The sequence below is a fragment of the Podarcis gaigeae genome (assembly GCF_964106915.1).
Source record: "Podarcis gaigeae genome assembly, chromosome: 8".
Classification (NCBI taxonomy): Eukaryota; Metazoa; Chordata; class Lepidosauria; order Squamata; family Lacertidae; genus Podarcis; species Podarcis gaigeae.
This window is the reverse complement of record NC_139684.1, coordinates 29,117,984-29,131,780: the sequence shown is the minus strand read 5'-3', so window position 1 is coordinate 29,131,780 and position 13,797 is coordinate 29,117,984. Positions and strand designations below refer to the sequence as shown.

At 39.5% G+C, this 13,797-nt stretch overlaps 1 protein-coding gene across 1 annotated transcript in view; it reads right to left on the bottom strand.

Annotated features, from left to right (window-relative positions):
- The window catches only part of CEP89 (centrosomal protein 89), a 51,530-nt gene that overhangs the window by 31,629 nt on the left and 6,104 nt on the right, over positions 1–13,797 (bottom strand). The window contains exons 5-15 of the mRNA XM_083752036.1: positions 12,073–12,166; positions 10,777–10,805; positions 10,201–10,255; positions 8,379–8,588; positions 6,430–6,572; positions 5,908–5,958; positions 2,985–3,068; positions 1,941–2,048; positions 1,060–1,171; positions 215–395; positions 69–94 (exon numbers count right to left, since the gene is read on the bottom strand). Of these exons, the coding sequence (XP_083608162.1) occupies positions 69–94; positions 215–395; positions 1,060–1,171; positions 1,941–2,048; positions 2,985–3,068; positions 5,908–5,958; positions 6,430–6,572; positions 8,379–8,588; positions 10,201–10,255; positions 10,777–10,805; positions 12,073–12,166 (1,093 nt within the window). The remainder of the gene's footprint in view (positions 1–68; positions 95–214; positions 396–1,059; positions 1,172–1,940; positions 2,049–2,984; positions 3,069–5,907; positions 5,959–6,429; positions 6,573–8,378; positions 8,589–10,200; positions 10,256–10,776; positions 10,806–12,072; positions 12,167–13,797) is intronic.

Below are 13,797 nucleotides of genomic sequence, written 5' to 3'. Positions count from 1 at the left end.
CCAGTTCTTCCAGGTTTGATCAGAGTCTGAAGCTAGTAAAAAGTGTCTTTAACTTCAACCTTCATTACATTGTGCCTCAAGTTGTATCAACTGACTACAAATAAACTTAAAATAAATTGGAAAAGCAAAAGCAAGTAAATATAAATAGATACAACCATGCATGGAATCCTCCAAGAGGTGTTTCCTCTGATACTTGCACTTATCAGACGCCTACCTTTTGAATTTATTGACCAAAGCCACATGCTCCTCCATTGTGATGTGATCTCCCACACTGGCTTTCAGCTGTTTGTATGCGGAGCGCAGTTCTTCCAGCTGCTTCTGACACTCGCTCAACTCCTCTTCTTGGCTCTGTCTCTTGGCTTCCAAAGTCATCAGCTGTTTTGTTAATTTAGAAACTTCAAAAGAGAAAACAAAACATTTGAGGTAAAGTCAGAAGCTGCCTTAGGAAATGAGAACAGAGTGTACACAGTTATTCACTTCTGACATTTTTAGTTCATCATGAAGCCTTCTCAGCTTGGTTCAGTGAGTTAATCTGAAGTATTATAATTAGTTATAAATGGTACTTTTCACAAGTTCTGAATGTCAATGGAGATTAGTTAAACATATGAAAGATGTGTCAAATGGAAAGCTCACTGAAGCACTAAAGTCTCGCAAGAGCTCTCCAACAGACTACATAACTCTCTGAAGGGCTAGTTCCTGTGACCAAATTCCTTTTATATTGTTAATGACAATCCTCTGTAAATTAATACAAATCTAAGTTTAATGCCATGTAATGTACTCTGATGCTGTGACCAGTGACCAGCTATCATTTTACTGCATCTGAGACTAAAAACAATAAAAAGTCAAGTAATTAATAGTTAAGTACTGTAATATTACCGACTGTAACAAATGCTCCAGCTCAGGTTCTATGATAGTTACTGATTAGCAACATTATCATTCTTAAAAGGCTTATGAAGTGCTTTATTTGGTGCTAATGCTAGCTTAGACTTCTGCCCATTCTCAATAAGAAAACATCTCGGATCAACATAGTAGTCAAAAACAGTTCTCAAGGTATTTTACCTTCTTGGACATGTTGGCTGAGGTTGTCTTTTGCTTTTGCTTGTTGTATTTTAAGCTGTTCCATCAATACTGTATTTTCTTCTAATACTAGCTTGGCCTGGCTTTGCAGACACTGCCTGTAAATAATGATCAACTTGAAAGTGAAATGCCATTCAAACTTTTGCAAAAATCGTATTAACTAGAAAAATAAACAGACATGGTCTGTTAGGCCAGGGCTTCCCATGGATGTCCTACATGGACATCCAAAAATGAGCCTACATCACTCTCACTTTGTGTTTGTTGTGGGAAACATCAGTGTAACACCAGCAACTGTGTTTGCTGAGTAAAGTGTGGAGCTTCCTGTTTCATATTCATGAAGTTTGTCTTCTGCTATAGAGTTAGTACACACATATACATGTCATGCATTGGATAGATGAGAGATAACTACTCAGAGATAATAGTGTTCTTCTGAAGGAAAAAGTTTATGCTTGTAAAAATTATTTGAAAATACACATGGAAAGTTGTCTTTTAAAAAATGTGTATTTTGCTTAAATTTTATAATTATATTGCTATTACATTATTATACTTAGTAGCCAAAACTGTTATACATCAAAAAAGCTGCCTTGTCAAGAAAAACATGCAAAAAGGGAGAATAAGAATAAAAATAACGCATAAAATGATGTATGAAAGAGGAAAGGACCAACATAGCAAAAAAAACCCTATAAAGTACAGAGAACAGATTAAAATGAACACAAAATACATAATAAAAATAAGAACAAAAACAAACCAATAATCCCCTCTTCCACAACAAGTTTATCATAAGTATTTTTTTACTATAATTCAAGCCTATCATAAGTATTTTTTTACGAAAGAATAACACAATACTTTTAGAGACAACACACTTGCCATTCTTTGGTGGTCACAGTACTATTTTTACTTAGTTGCTGGTGTAACTGTTCATTTTCCTTCGCTACCTCTTCAACTCGTTCTTTAAAGATCTTCATGTCCTCCTAAAAGAGGAGCAGTAAAGAACATACAAAATATTCACGACCTGTTTTACCTTCATGTTATTTCATGTTTTCCCTCTCAATAATATTTGCACGTGCTAATTATCTATTATTTGTTCATGCAAATTATCAAACAGCTGATCAAAATACCTACACTCATGATAGGGATTTGTAGAGATATGAATTCACACCAGTTGCTCTGACTTAAGAAACATCTACATTTTACAGTCACAAATGTGTGTTTCCCAGTCAGTATGCCTGCCAGTTACCTACAAACAATCCCAACTTTCAGACAGCCATAAACTTGACTGGCACATTGACATTTTTAAATGTACATTTGAGAAACCTCAGGTGTACACCTAAAATATAATACACCTAAAATGTAACAAGTGAAGAGGCCTTTAGCAGAGGTTGTGGAACAGGCCCCCTATATCAAAGGCTCCACTTACTAAGGTCTAGTGCTCCCAAACAGCAGGTGATGTGTAAACTTGTGTCTGAAAAGTGGGAGCTCATACCATATAATGCTCCCCCAGAGAAAGCAAACTTCCTTCCCCATAACTAACAGATTGTCTAGGAGAAGGGTTCTCGCCTAGTCTTTTTTGTGACATTATAACTTTGTATTGCTTCAGCAGAAAGCATTCCATCATGGGATGTGAGCTCCCATCTGCAGGCTGAAGCGATTAAGTCCAGGCACATGTTTACGTCCCCATCTTGTGGGCACAAGGTCTGCTATGTGGGCAACCCATGGAGTCTAAGGAGATGGAGGACAGGGAGTCTCACTAGAAGGGAGATTTCATTATGTACCCTGAGGATGTACATTCCAAAGTATCGCTGAGTACTCTTTACAGTTAAATGACATGTACAGCATTATAGAAGCATATTTTTCTTGATATTCTATACAGCTTAAACAATCTGTAAAAAATTAATTTGCCAGCTTGCCTCATGTGCAAGAATCAGGTCTTCCTTTTCCTTCATTCTGTCTTCATATGCCAATAGAAGGGGAGATAAATATTTCATATCCAGCTAAAGGGAAAGAAAAGTCATTTCAATTCACTCACATGCATCTCAAAACTATAGAATTCAAAAATATCTGTGTAATGACTCTTTGATCAGCTACTGCCTGGGTAAATCCAGTGGGTAAATCAAGATAGACAGAAGAAAAGGTTAACAATCTCTCTTCCCCCACCCCGCCCCCAGTACTACATTAACTAAAGGCTAAATAATAAGCAGATAATAACAGGAGGAAGTAGAGAGGGTGGAAAATAATTTTGCGTCAGCTGGAAAAGGCTAGTTGCAAATAAACAGAGGTGAAATGGTCACCCGTTGCCAGTTACGCAAAGTACTGAAGCATCCATCTGTTTGCTTGTTAGAGACCTTGCTAAGAAATTCATTTAGCATCCTATTTTAAAACAAGCCTCCACAAAGCAAAGCAAGTTATGGCCGCAAACTTTTAAAATTCAATCATCTGTAGTATTTACATAAGTATCCCTGCAGAACATAATTCCTGTCTGGTTCTACGTGATTTTTACACAGGATGACACCAAAACAACCATCCAGTCATTTAATACACCTGAGGACTTGGAGGTCGCCTATAATTTGCTGGTGCTTTGAGGGAAAATGAGAGTGGCAGATGGCTGCAGTCTTGGATTGCACTTTGCAGTGCTCAGAAGGACAAGGAACAGAGAGCTTTATGAGTGACAGCCTATGGTTGCTGAGAGACAACACGTTGGCTTAGAGCCATGTTACACATGGAAACCCTCCTACACATATGATCATGTCTGCACAGAAAAAAATCAGGCACCCTCTTCTCCAGCCCATGTAAACAGTTTCACAGGAAAACACATTTCTTTTTACCATATCTCTGGAATGCCCTCTCCAAATAAATTTGTATGGCCCTCTTTTGCTTGGCCTTCAGGAAAACTCTTCTTAAATCTGGCCTGCATCTCAATTATTTTATTGTTATGTATAGTGAAGAACCACACTTCTGTTAACTTCTTTTTCTGTTAATTTAAATCTTGAATTTTAGCATTTTATTTTATTTTATTTTATTGGGAGGGTATGCACCCTGAGAAGCAGGCTAGAAATCCATTCAACATTGGTAATGCGTGCAACAGTGTGTGTCAAAGCCACAAAAATGTAACATCTGAATAATAGTAGTAGTAGTAGTAGTAGTAGTAATGGCACGGAGAGAAGTTGGGGGAAAGCTTTCAGCTGCTAAATGTATGTGTGTAGGGCTGCTACTAGGGATGCGGGTGGCACTGTGGGTAAAACCTCAGTGCCCAGGACTGTATGGTCGGCGGTTCGAATCCCCACAGCGGGGTGAGCTCCTGTCTTTCGGTCCCAGCTCCTGCCCACCTAGCAGTTCGAAAGCACTCTTAAGTGCAAGTAGATAAATAGGTACCGCTTTATAGCGGGAAGGTAAACGGCGTTTCCGTGTGCTACGCTGGTGCCGGGTTGCCAGAGCAGCTTCGTCACGCTGGCCACGTGACCCGGAAGTGTCTGCGGACAGCGCTGGCTCCCGGCCTCTAGAGTGAGATGAGCGCACAACCCTAGAGTCGGACACGACTGGCCCGTACGGGCAGGGGTACCTTTACCTTTACCTTTAGGGCTGCTACTAAGCCACAGGGCCAGAACAGGTTAAAAAGTATGGAGGGGGGCAATCCAAACACAGCTTCTTCTCTGCAATAAAAAACAACTATCTTTCAGCTCCCTTTCGACGCTACCTAATCCAGGGATGGTGGGGAGGCCAGCCTGCTCCAATGCTTCACCACAGCCTGGATCCTTGGAGCAAAGCATTAACAGAAGTGGGAGGGCCTCCTGGCCTCATAGCGGGAAGCACACAAGGCTGTTTTGCAAAGCCTGCCTAATGGAGGGGGTGGGAGGAGCAACTCCTAGGAGGACACTCCCCTCCACTGTGGGTAAAAGGAGGGGGGAGATCAGATCATTTGATTTTATATTGTTTCCAGGGAAGGCTGTCAGCTGTTATAGCCTATGATAGCGGATCACTCCGAGGCCCCTGTGCAGATACTTTCACGGGATTACAACATGATCCTGGCACATAGCAACTGAGCTAGGATTCTTGCAAGCAGAAGAAGGATGAAAATAATTAAGCAACCAGGCCAACTACTTCAATCCAGCTCCCCGCACCCCAGTCTCAACTGGAAAAAGAAATGAAGACTGTCTTATTCCAGCAGGCCTTTGGGAACAGACTGGGGTTGCTGTTTTTTAAGGGAAAGGTTTTAAATAGTGCTGTGCTGTTTTTATCATCTCTATTTTAAAAGAATCAAAACAGTATAAAAAAAACCAAACCTATTAGCGTTAAATTACTTTTTTATATTTTTAAAATATTTTTTAGCTTTTTGTATTTTATCTCTGTGTTTTCTATGTGTAAATATAAATAAATATAATATTGATGGTGATGATCTGGACTCTTCCAAGGGCTTGCACTCCTTTGGAAAAGGGGGAGGAGATGACAAAAATGTAATAAATAAGTGAATAACATCACCTTCAAACAGCCATCAAAAATTCCTTTAATAAACACTGATGACCTGATGCTTAATGCTGACTATTAGAATAAAATAAGATGCCATCCTAATCCCACTTACCTGGAAGTAAGTCCTGATGAATTCAACAGGCTTACTTCTAAGTAGACATGACTAGACTTATTCTAACTCACTGAGTACCATCAGTTTTTATTCAATGGAACATAAAAGTGAAATAAGGTGTCTGGGAACTGCAGTCATATTACAACTATAGATTGTTCTCATGTCACCAAGGAAACAAGAAATAAAATTGTTCTACACACTTTAGAAGTATCTAGCACTAAACTACTGAAACTAAGAAATAGTGGTTTGCTACATACCAGCCATGGGGGAATTGGTTTTTTCATTGGTAGGCTTCCAATTTTTAGACTCTAAAATAAGAAAAACGTAAGTTATACATTAATATTCGTATCTGTAACATTTTGTATCAGAGGTTTTTTTTAAAAGAAAAATATTTATTTTTGTTCATCCTGCAAACTGGATGCAAAAATTGAACATGGTGCTTCCAAAACAGTTTGACATTTACTTGTTAAAAAAACCACAAATAGCTGCAACAAGCCACTTTGTCAGGTTGCATTGACATGGCAAATTATGGTTAATCAAATATGGAAGTGAAAAGTTCTGAACTTCACCTCACGTTGTGCTCAGAAGCAGGAAGTGCACAAGTGCAAGTCCCACCTAGGCTAATTCTCCTCATGTTATACTATGGTTTAGTACAACTGGGACACTCCCTGGTAAAGATGCTTATTTTGCAACTGTAACAAATGAGGAAAAGCTCTCAGTCACCAATATTAGAACAGTGCTATTCTTTTCTTCCTAAGAAGCTTAATAGAAAACATTACCTCATTTGGTGAAATTGGTCTGTATTTAGCCTGGTAGCGACTCAATTCTGCATTTAGACGATGAACAGTCATTTTCAGACTGTCATTTTCATCCACCAGTTCCTGGGCCTGTTGTCTTAATAAAATCAATTCTGCAAGTTCGTCTGCATAACAGAAAATTGTAAAACATTAAAGTGCATTGCAATTATAGAAAATCTTGCTGATTATCCAAACATCCAGTGCTTTCTTTCAGAGGGTGCACAGTACCGACACCTCTTTTTGTTGTTGTTAAAAAGTGTGGCACTTACTGTAACAACTTCCTGGTGAGTACCGGCACCTATTTTTCTAGAAAAAAAGCACTGCAAACCTCTCCTAAATGAAATAGGAATTCTGGATGCTTTAGTTTCTAAAGGTGTTATAATTGCACAAGATTATGTAATTATAAAGCATACTTTGACTGCAGAAGTTCCCCAGATTAATTGTGGATTTGATGTGGAAGCCAAGACCTCTATTCGAGACCTTGGAAATCCTCTGCCAGTGAGAGTGGACAATGTTTGGTGAGATGGCCAAGGAGCCTTTGTTAGCATAATGCAGTTTGCTATGTTTGATGCAGACTCCTACAAGCCTAATAAATTTAATAGAAACACGCCCACACAGCTTTAAAAGACTATGTTCTTATTGTTTTTTTAAAAAACAACCTTTCAGATTAACATTTCTGCAATATAAATACATACTTACATGCTTTTAACTTTTGCACATTCAGCTTTAAATGTGTCAATAAAAATAAAATAAAAAGGGGGTGAAAAGGGAGCAAGTTTCTAGGGAAAATGACTTTGTTAATCCCACCCACCACTGAACCCAATGGGTTTTGACAATACACAATTCTGTCTTTAGGTGCAATCTCCAGAACCTAAATTGTGGGCTTACTGTACTAAACCTCAGAAGCAAATGGAACACAGTACAAAGCCATATCCATTATAAATACCACTTGATGGCTATGTTTCTATTTTTACAAGAATGTTTCCTTCATATCTTTCTTTAGCATAGAATAGGATCAATGCCAACCCAAATAAACTTCCTTGATCTTTCATCATATGCTTCCAAGGGTCCTGTCCTACAAAGGCTGCGGGATGAAAAGAAAGTCCACCCCACCCACCCACAGCAGGCACATGAGAAGTTCAGCATGCACTGTGAAGCCAGAAAGAACAGAGGAGCTGCCTGGTGGTTAAATTCCACAAGGCAAGAACAAGGCCCTTCCAGCCTATGCTCGAAATCTTGCATGTATATATAATATACATGTGTACAGCTGAATATACATGTGCAGGACTAGACACTTTAGGACACATTTTATAACTTTCCCGTTAATCAGGTTATGGATCCCTAGGTAAAAAAAAAAGCCTGCTAGCTTAAACTTTTGTAACTTGTGCATTCAAGTAGTCAGTACTGAACTAGACATTTTTACATGACTAAGGATTAAATGCTTTCTCTAATACAGTTGTACCTTGGTTCTTGAATGCCTTGGTAGTTGTACGTTTTGGCTCCTAAACATCAGAAACCTGCTTTCGAACGTTCTTTGGAAGCTGAACGTCTGGTGCAGCTTCCGCAGCTTTTGATTGAGTGCAAGAAGCTCCTGCAGCCAATCAGAAGCCACGCCTTGGTTTTCGAACAGTTCCAGGAGTCGAACGGACTCCCGGAATGGATTAAGTTCGACAACCAAGGTACCACTGTACTTTGATACTGTGATATCATATACTTCATTTTAAACTTCAATAATTACTTAAATAATATACTATCTGAAAATCAAGTAAATTATATGTTGTCAGCCTTCAAAAGTTATTTCAATTTTGTGTTGGGATACATTAAATAACAACAAATGCAGAGGGAATAGTTCAAGACTATTCCAGAAGAGGAAAAATGAGAAGTACAACATTATTCTCCTAAACACATACAAACAACAAAGTCACTCCTACCTTCGCTGCGTGAATTTGGTGTGGTTTCTTTAAATTTTCTGTTTTCTTTTTCTAGTTTCTTAATTTCTAACTGGAGCTTTTTCATATGCTGCTTTGTTGCCTCAAGTTCAGAAAGCAGGGCCTGATTTGCATTGTTCAAATGCCAATTTTCTTCTTTCAGTTTCTGGAACTTTTCTCTAGGGAGGGCCATTGGTCCCTGCATTCTGCAGACTTAAATGGAAAAGAATACTCATTAGTCACACACAAAAACCTAAGCCACTCAACCACAGGCTGCAGTCCTAAACTCATTTATACAGAAGGAGGCACCATGGAAATAAGAGCCATTCATTTCAAAGTGAATGCTGATTTACAAATTAAAGATCTCCCCAGATCATTATTATCCTAAACATTTCAGCTTCCATTTTGCTTACGACTGCAGGAGAAAAAAATCCCAAATAGGTAGCTGTGTTTACTCTGAACAGTGTAATTTAAAAATAAAACACTCCAATAAACTATACAACTTGAACATAAAACCAGACACAAGTGAAAACAACATCAGAACTAACTAGTAGAGACCAAGGTCTAAGAAGCACTCAAGCATGTTTTTGAAACTGGAAAGCCTACAACAAAGGTGACAGCTGAGGGCATTCTACAACTGAAGCATCAGCTCTGAAAAAACCCTCCTCTTAGTAGTCATCTGCCTTACCCTCATCAGTGGAGATACCAAAAAAAAAAAGGAAGTCTGAAGGTGATTTTGAGTTTGGGACAGGTACATGTTTCAAAAGTACAGTACAAACGTAAGAAAATACATTAATATTTTTGAAACCTTTAGTCCAGTGAACTGAAGGCTAACAAAACATTAATTGTTGTAGAATCGTTTTCCCAGGGAAAAACCATGTTTATTAAATTAACTTTTTAAAAAAACTTAAGTCAGCCACAATCCTGCACCTCCTCTGATATTTTAAGGTCACAAAGAGGTTGGCCCTTCTGCAGAACTACTACTTCCCCCCATCCCACCAAAGCATACCCTGTACAGTGGTACCTCGGGTTAAGTACTTAATTCATTCTGGAGGTCCGTTCTTAACCTGAAACTGTTCTTAGCCTGAAGCACCACTTCAGCTAATGGGGCCTCCTGCTGCCGCCATAGCACGATTTCTGTTCTCATCCTGAAGCAAAGTTCTTAACCTGAAGCACTATTTCTGGGTTAGCGGAGTCTGTAACCTGAAGCGTATGTAACCTGAGGTACCACTGTAATTTGATGGGATATTACACAGTGGGCTAGCATGAAGAATCAGAGGTTTTTGTCAGCAGGAAAAGCCCAAAGTGGAGATTTGCTTTCTATAAAATCAAGCTCTTCAGTTATCAGAAAACATGCCATGAAAGAAAAATTATTTTTTTTCTAAATTTAGAACTATCATGATTCCTGCTGGAAAATAAGACATGAGAATTTCACATGAAGCAAGGTGTTATCCTTTGCTATGGAAATATATAGTAGAAGTTTGAATTAATGGTTTAGTGTTAAAAGGATAAGCCACAAATTGCCTTTGGCACACAATCTCCCCCACTTTCATGGCACAGCCATGAGGAGCTTGGAAGCTTCCTCTTCAGATTAACCACAGTTTTAGCATTGTGTCCTAACCCAGACAAACAATGGTTAATCTTAACCAGTTAGCGAAAACAAGCGAGCTTCATAAACTATGGTTTGTCTAGGATCAAGTGATAGGAAAGCTGCAGTTAATCTAAAACAGCAGCAAAAGCTCCAAACTCCTCCTCGCAGCTTATAGAGAACCCAACACAACCCATTTATACCAACCTAAAACAACAACAACCCAGAGTTAAATACCTGGAGTCAGTGGAGGCTTTTCATTCAGGGTATTTTCAGTTATGCTTTTTTCTACCTAGCAGGGAAACAAAATAATTTGATCTCATTTCCTGTTAGAACCCTTCTATTCTTTTTTCAATAAAAACCGCAAGGACTGCAGAAAGAATAGAAAATAGACTAAACATTTAAAAACCAATTTCCTGCAGTTACAATTTCAATTTTATTAAACAGGAGCGGAAGAAAATTACAAGTAATAGACAGCATTTGGAAAGAAGAAAGATAACCTTGGCTTGTAAATTGTTATGCAAGAGTTATTCTTTAAACCTTCTTTAAACTTATCATTCTTTGTCATTTTCTGGATATTTCCTGCCAGAGTTAGTTGCATCCATATTGTCAGGGTAGGACTGCAAATGCCCAGATTCAAATGATTCAAATTCAGTGACCCAACCCCCAGGCTGACCTAAACTGCAGTGTGGTTGTGAGGGAGGTAGAGCCAGGTATGCTGCCCCAAGCGTCCTGGAAGAAGGTAGGAGGAAAATAAATAGACAAAGCAGAAAGATCCTTAAAAGCACTTAAGCATCTTGATATGAATCCTACCTGAAAACTCACTCCAGAGGGTTCAATTTCTGTAATACAAGACAGAAGATAATAAATATGAAGAAGTTCAAACAGAAAAGGAGAACTACAGTTGATCAGATTTTTTAAAATTCTCATCACTGAATCACAAGATTCTACCATTTCCCTCTTTTCTAAATTGTTTTTTATTAAAGATTTTATGGGGTTACAGAAGTACAACCATCCTTTTTCATCATATTACCGTTTGGCCGAGAGATACGAGACCTTTTGTATGCCTCATCCATCATTCTACTTGTTAAGTTAGAAACCAACCAAGGGCTCCACTTCTCTTTTCAGGAGGGCTGGAGAAGAGGCAATTCATGGTGTAATATGGTTATGCCCCTTGGATACAGAGGTATTAAAGTAAGAGTTGAAAGCAGCCAAAATATGGAATGAGAGGGAATCTATTGCAGGGGGAGGAAAATGGAGTGCAGAGAAGAAGAAGAAGAAGAAGAAGAAGAAGAAGAAGAAGAAGAAGAAGAAGAAGAAGAGGAGTTTGGATTTGATACCCCGCCTTTCACTCCCTTTAAGGAGTCTCAAAGCGGCTAACATTCTCCTTTCCCTTCCTCCCCCACAACAAACACTCTGTGAGGTGAGTGGGGCTGAAAGACTTCAAGGAAGTGTGACTGGCCCAAGGTCACCCAGCAGCTGCATGTGGAGGAGCGGAGACGCGAACCCGGTTACCCAGGATTACGAGACTACCGCTCTTAACCACTACACCACACTGAGGAAGAGAGGAAGAGAGGGAATTGACTTTATGGCTTAAGTAAGGATCCTGGAGGTGAGATGGTCTTAGGGTTCAGGAGATGACCCCTGGGATTTTAAAAGTCCCTTCATATACTATATGCAGGGATGTTTCAGAGGAAGCGGAAAGGAAACAGCACTGGGTTTCCCTGTTTTTGTCCTGTGGTGGGTGTGTTGCCATTACAGAGCTACAAAATGTGCAGGTTTGGGGTTAGTAGCCCATTAGAGTTATAAAGCACAGTAAGAGAAACCTGGGAGCAAGGCAGAGGGAGAATATTTAAGGTGTCCTTTATCCCTTTCTGGCTCCTGAAACTCTCTTCACTCCATCCAACCAGAGTCCTGAACAGTACAAGGCTCCTCTTCTGAGTTGGATGGTACCCTGAACAGGCCCACTCCTCATACATGTGGGGAAATGCTACAGCATTTTGATGCAAGTCGCACTTGTTCAGTAATGCTTTTGGAACATGAACTACCATGATAATATTTTTTTGAAGTTTCCCATCATTTCATCACAAAGCAGAAAAGTGACATTACCTTCCACCTGAACATTTGGACGAATGAGGCAAGTAGGTTCACAGAGAAAAGAATCCTCTTCACCATCAACACTAGAAGATACTGGGGGATTTTCCTAAGTAAAAATATTGCAATACAATTTATAAATCCACAGTCCATCTTATGCACAACCGGCATGTTTGCTACATGAACATATTCTACTCACTGAAATTACTATCAACCCTCACCAGCTACTTTTCTTTTTCACTCACATGGGGACAGTCTAGCGTTGCCTGAAACTACCACCATCTGGAAGGACCAGGATGCTTTCCCTAGTGAAGTGGGGACCCCTGACCCATTGGCTCAAAGCAGCCTGCAGCCAGATTTTATCCAGTCCTCTGGGAGCGGCTGAGAGGTAATAAGGCTTTGATGTTGCAAAGTCTACAGTTGAATATCCTTTCTCTACAAGAACATTGCCAATAAGAAGATCGAAGAGGGAAATGCCTCAGTAGAAGGGGAGATCCATGTTACTTGCAAGTATGCAAAAAGTTGTGTACGCATTTTACAACTGTACACGATAAATTTTCAAGGTTACCACTGCTTTCCGAAGTTTGAGGCTTCAAGCAGCTGGGAGGGAGGGCTTGCAGTTTAGGTCTGCAAAGAAGTTATTCGTATTTTTTCAGCTAGTGTTATGGGGTTATTTTTGCTTTTGGCACAGTCAGAGCATATAAAAGTCATGGAAGGGCTCTTTTTAATAAGTAGTGCCACCAGCAAAGTTGCACGCGGGCTGCATTGCCTAGCATGGCTTCTGTCTCTTGCTCATGTTAGGACAAAACAGACACCAAGACCATATTAAGTATGTCATGTGGTTAAAGCAATCCGAGTTGTTTATTTTTACTAACTGATGTAATCTATGTAAACTTGCAGATACGCTAATCATTTTGAAGAAATGGTACTTTGTCTAAATCTATCTGCCTAAAAACAATCTTTCTCACAGCATGTTTTCTGATAAATGGGAAGCTGTACCTAGTATCAATGAAACCTAATCTCCACTCTGGCTAATCTCCACTAATCTATCTTCTGCCCTTGGTGCAGAACCCCCGACTATCAAAACACATGTGCCTCACTAATGAAGGAGAACCTGTTTGTCACCTGAAATGCAATCCAGGGAGATGCAGGGCAACTGCTGTTGAAATCATGTTCCTCATTTGACAAGTCCCACTGCCTTCCCCATGAAAAAGGAGGAAAGCCTCTCCTAAAATGCCACCTGCAGTTCTTAACAAGTACTTGTCATAAAAATATGTCAGTATGCTGCTCATTTTAACTAGGTGACCCTTTTTAGTTAATCTGATTAATCCACTGACCCAGGCCAAAGGAAGCACTTATCCATTTCATATAAATAAAGCATGGGAAATTGTAGCAGGAAACAGTATGAGACCCAGCCTTGCTGAGCCGAATTATATCACTTCAGAATGCAGGGCGGGGGACACTACTTCATATCAAAATCTCTATGTGCATAGGGAGCCACCCTGTCAGAGATAAGGCCATCCTAGAACCTTCTGCTCTGCCCTGTTAGCTTTCTGCATTCAAGGAAGCATCTAGTTGCCACCTGCACTTTGAAGTGGGAGAGAGTCAGAAGGGTTGAGTCACAATCTTTTTCTGAACATGTCACTCATCCTTAAGTGTGCACTCCTGAACTTTATCTCAAAGTCTTCTTATTTATTGCTGTGGGACTAATGTGCAGTGAAAGATTTCAAAACTGTTGGC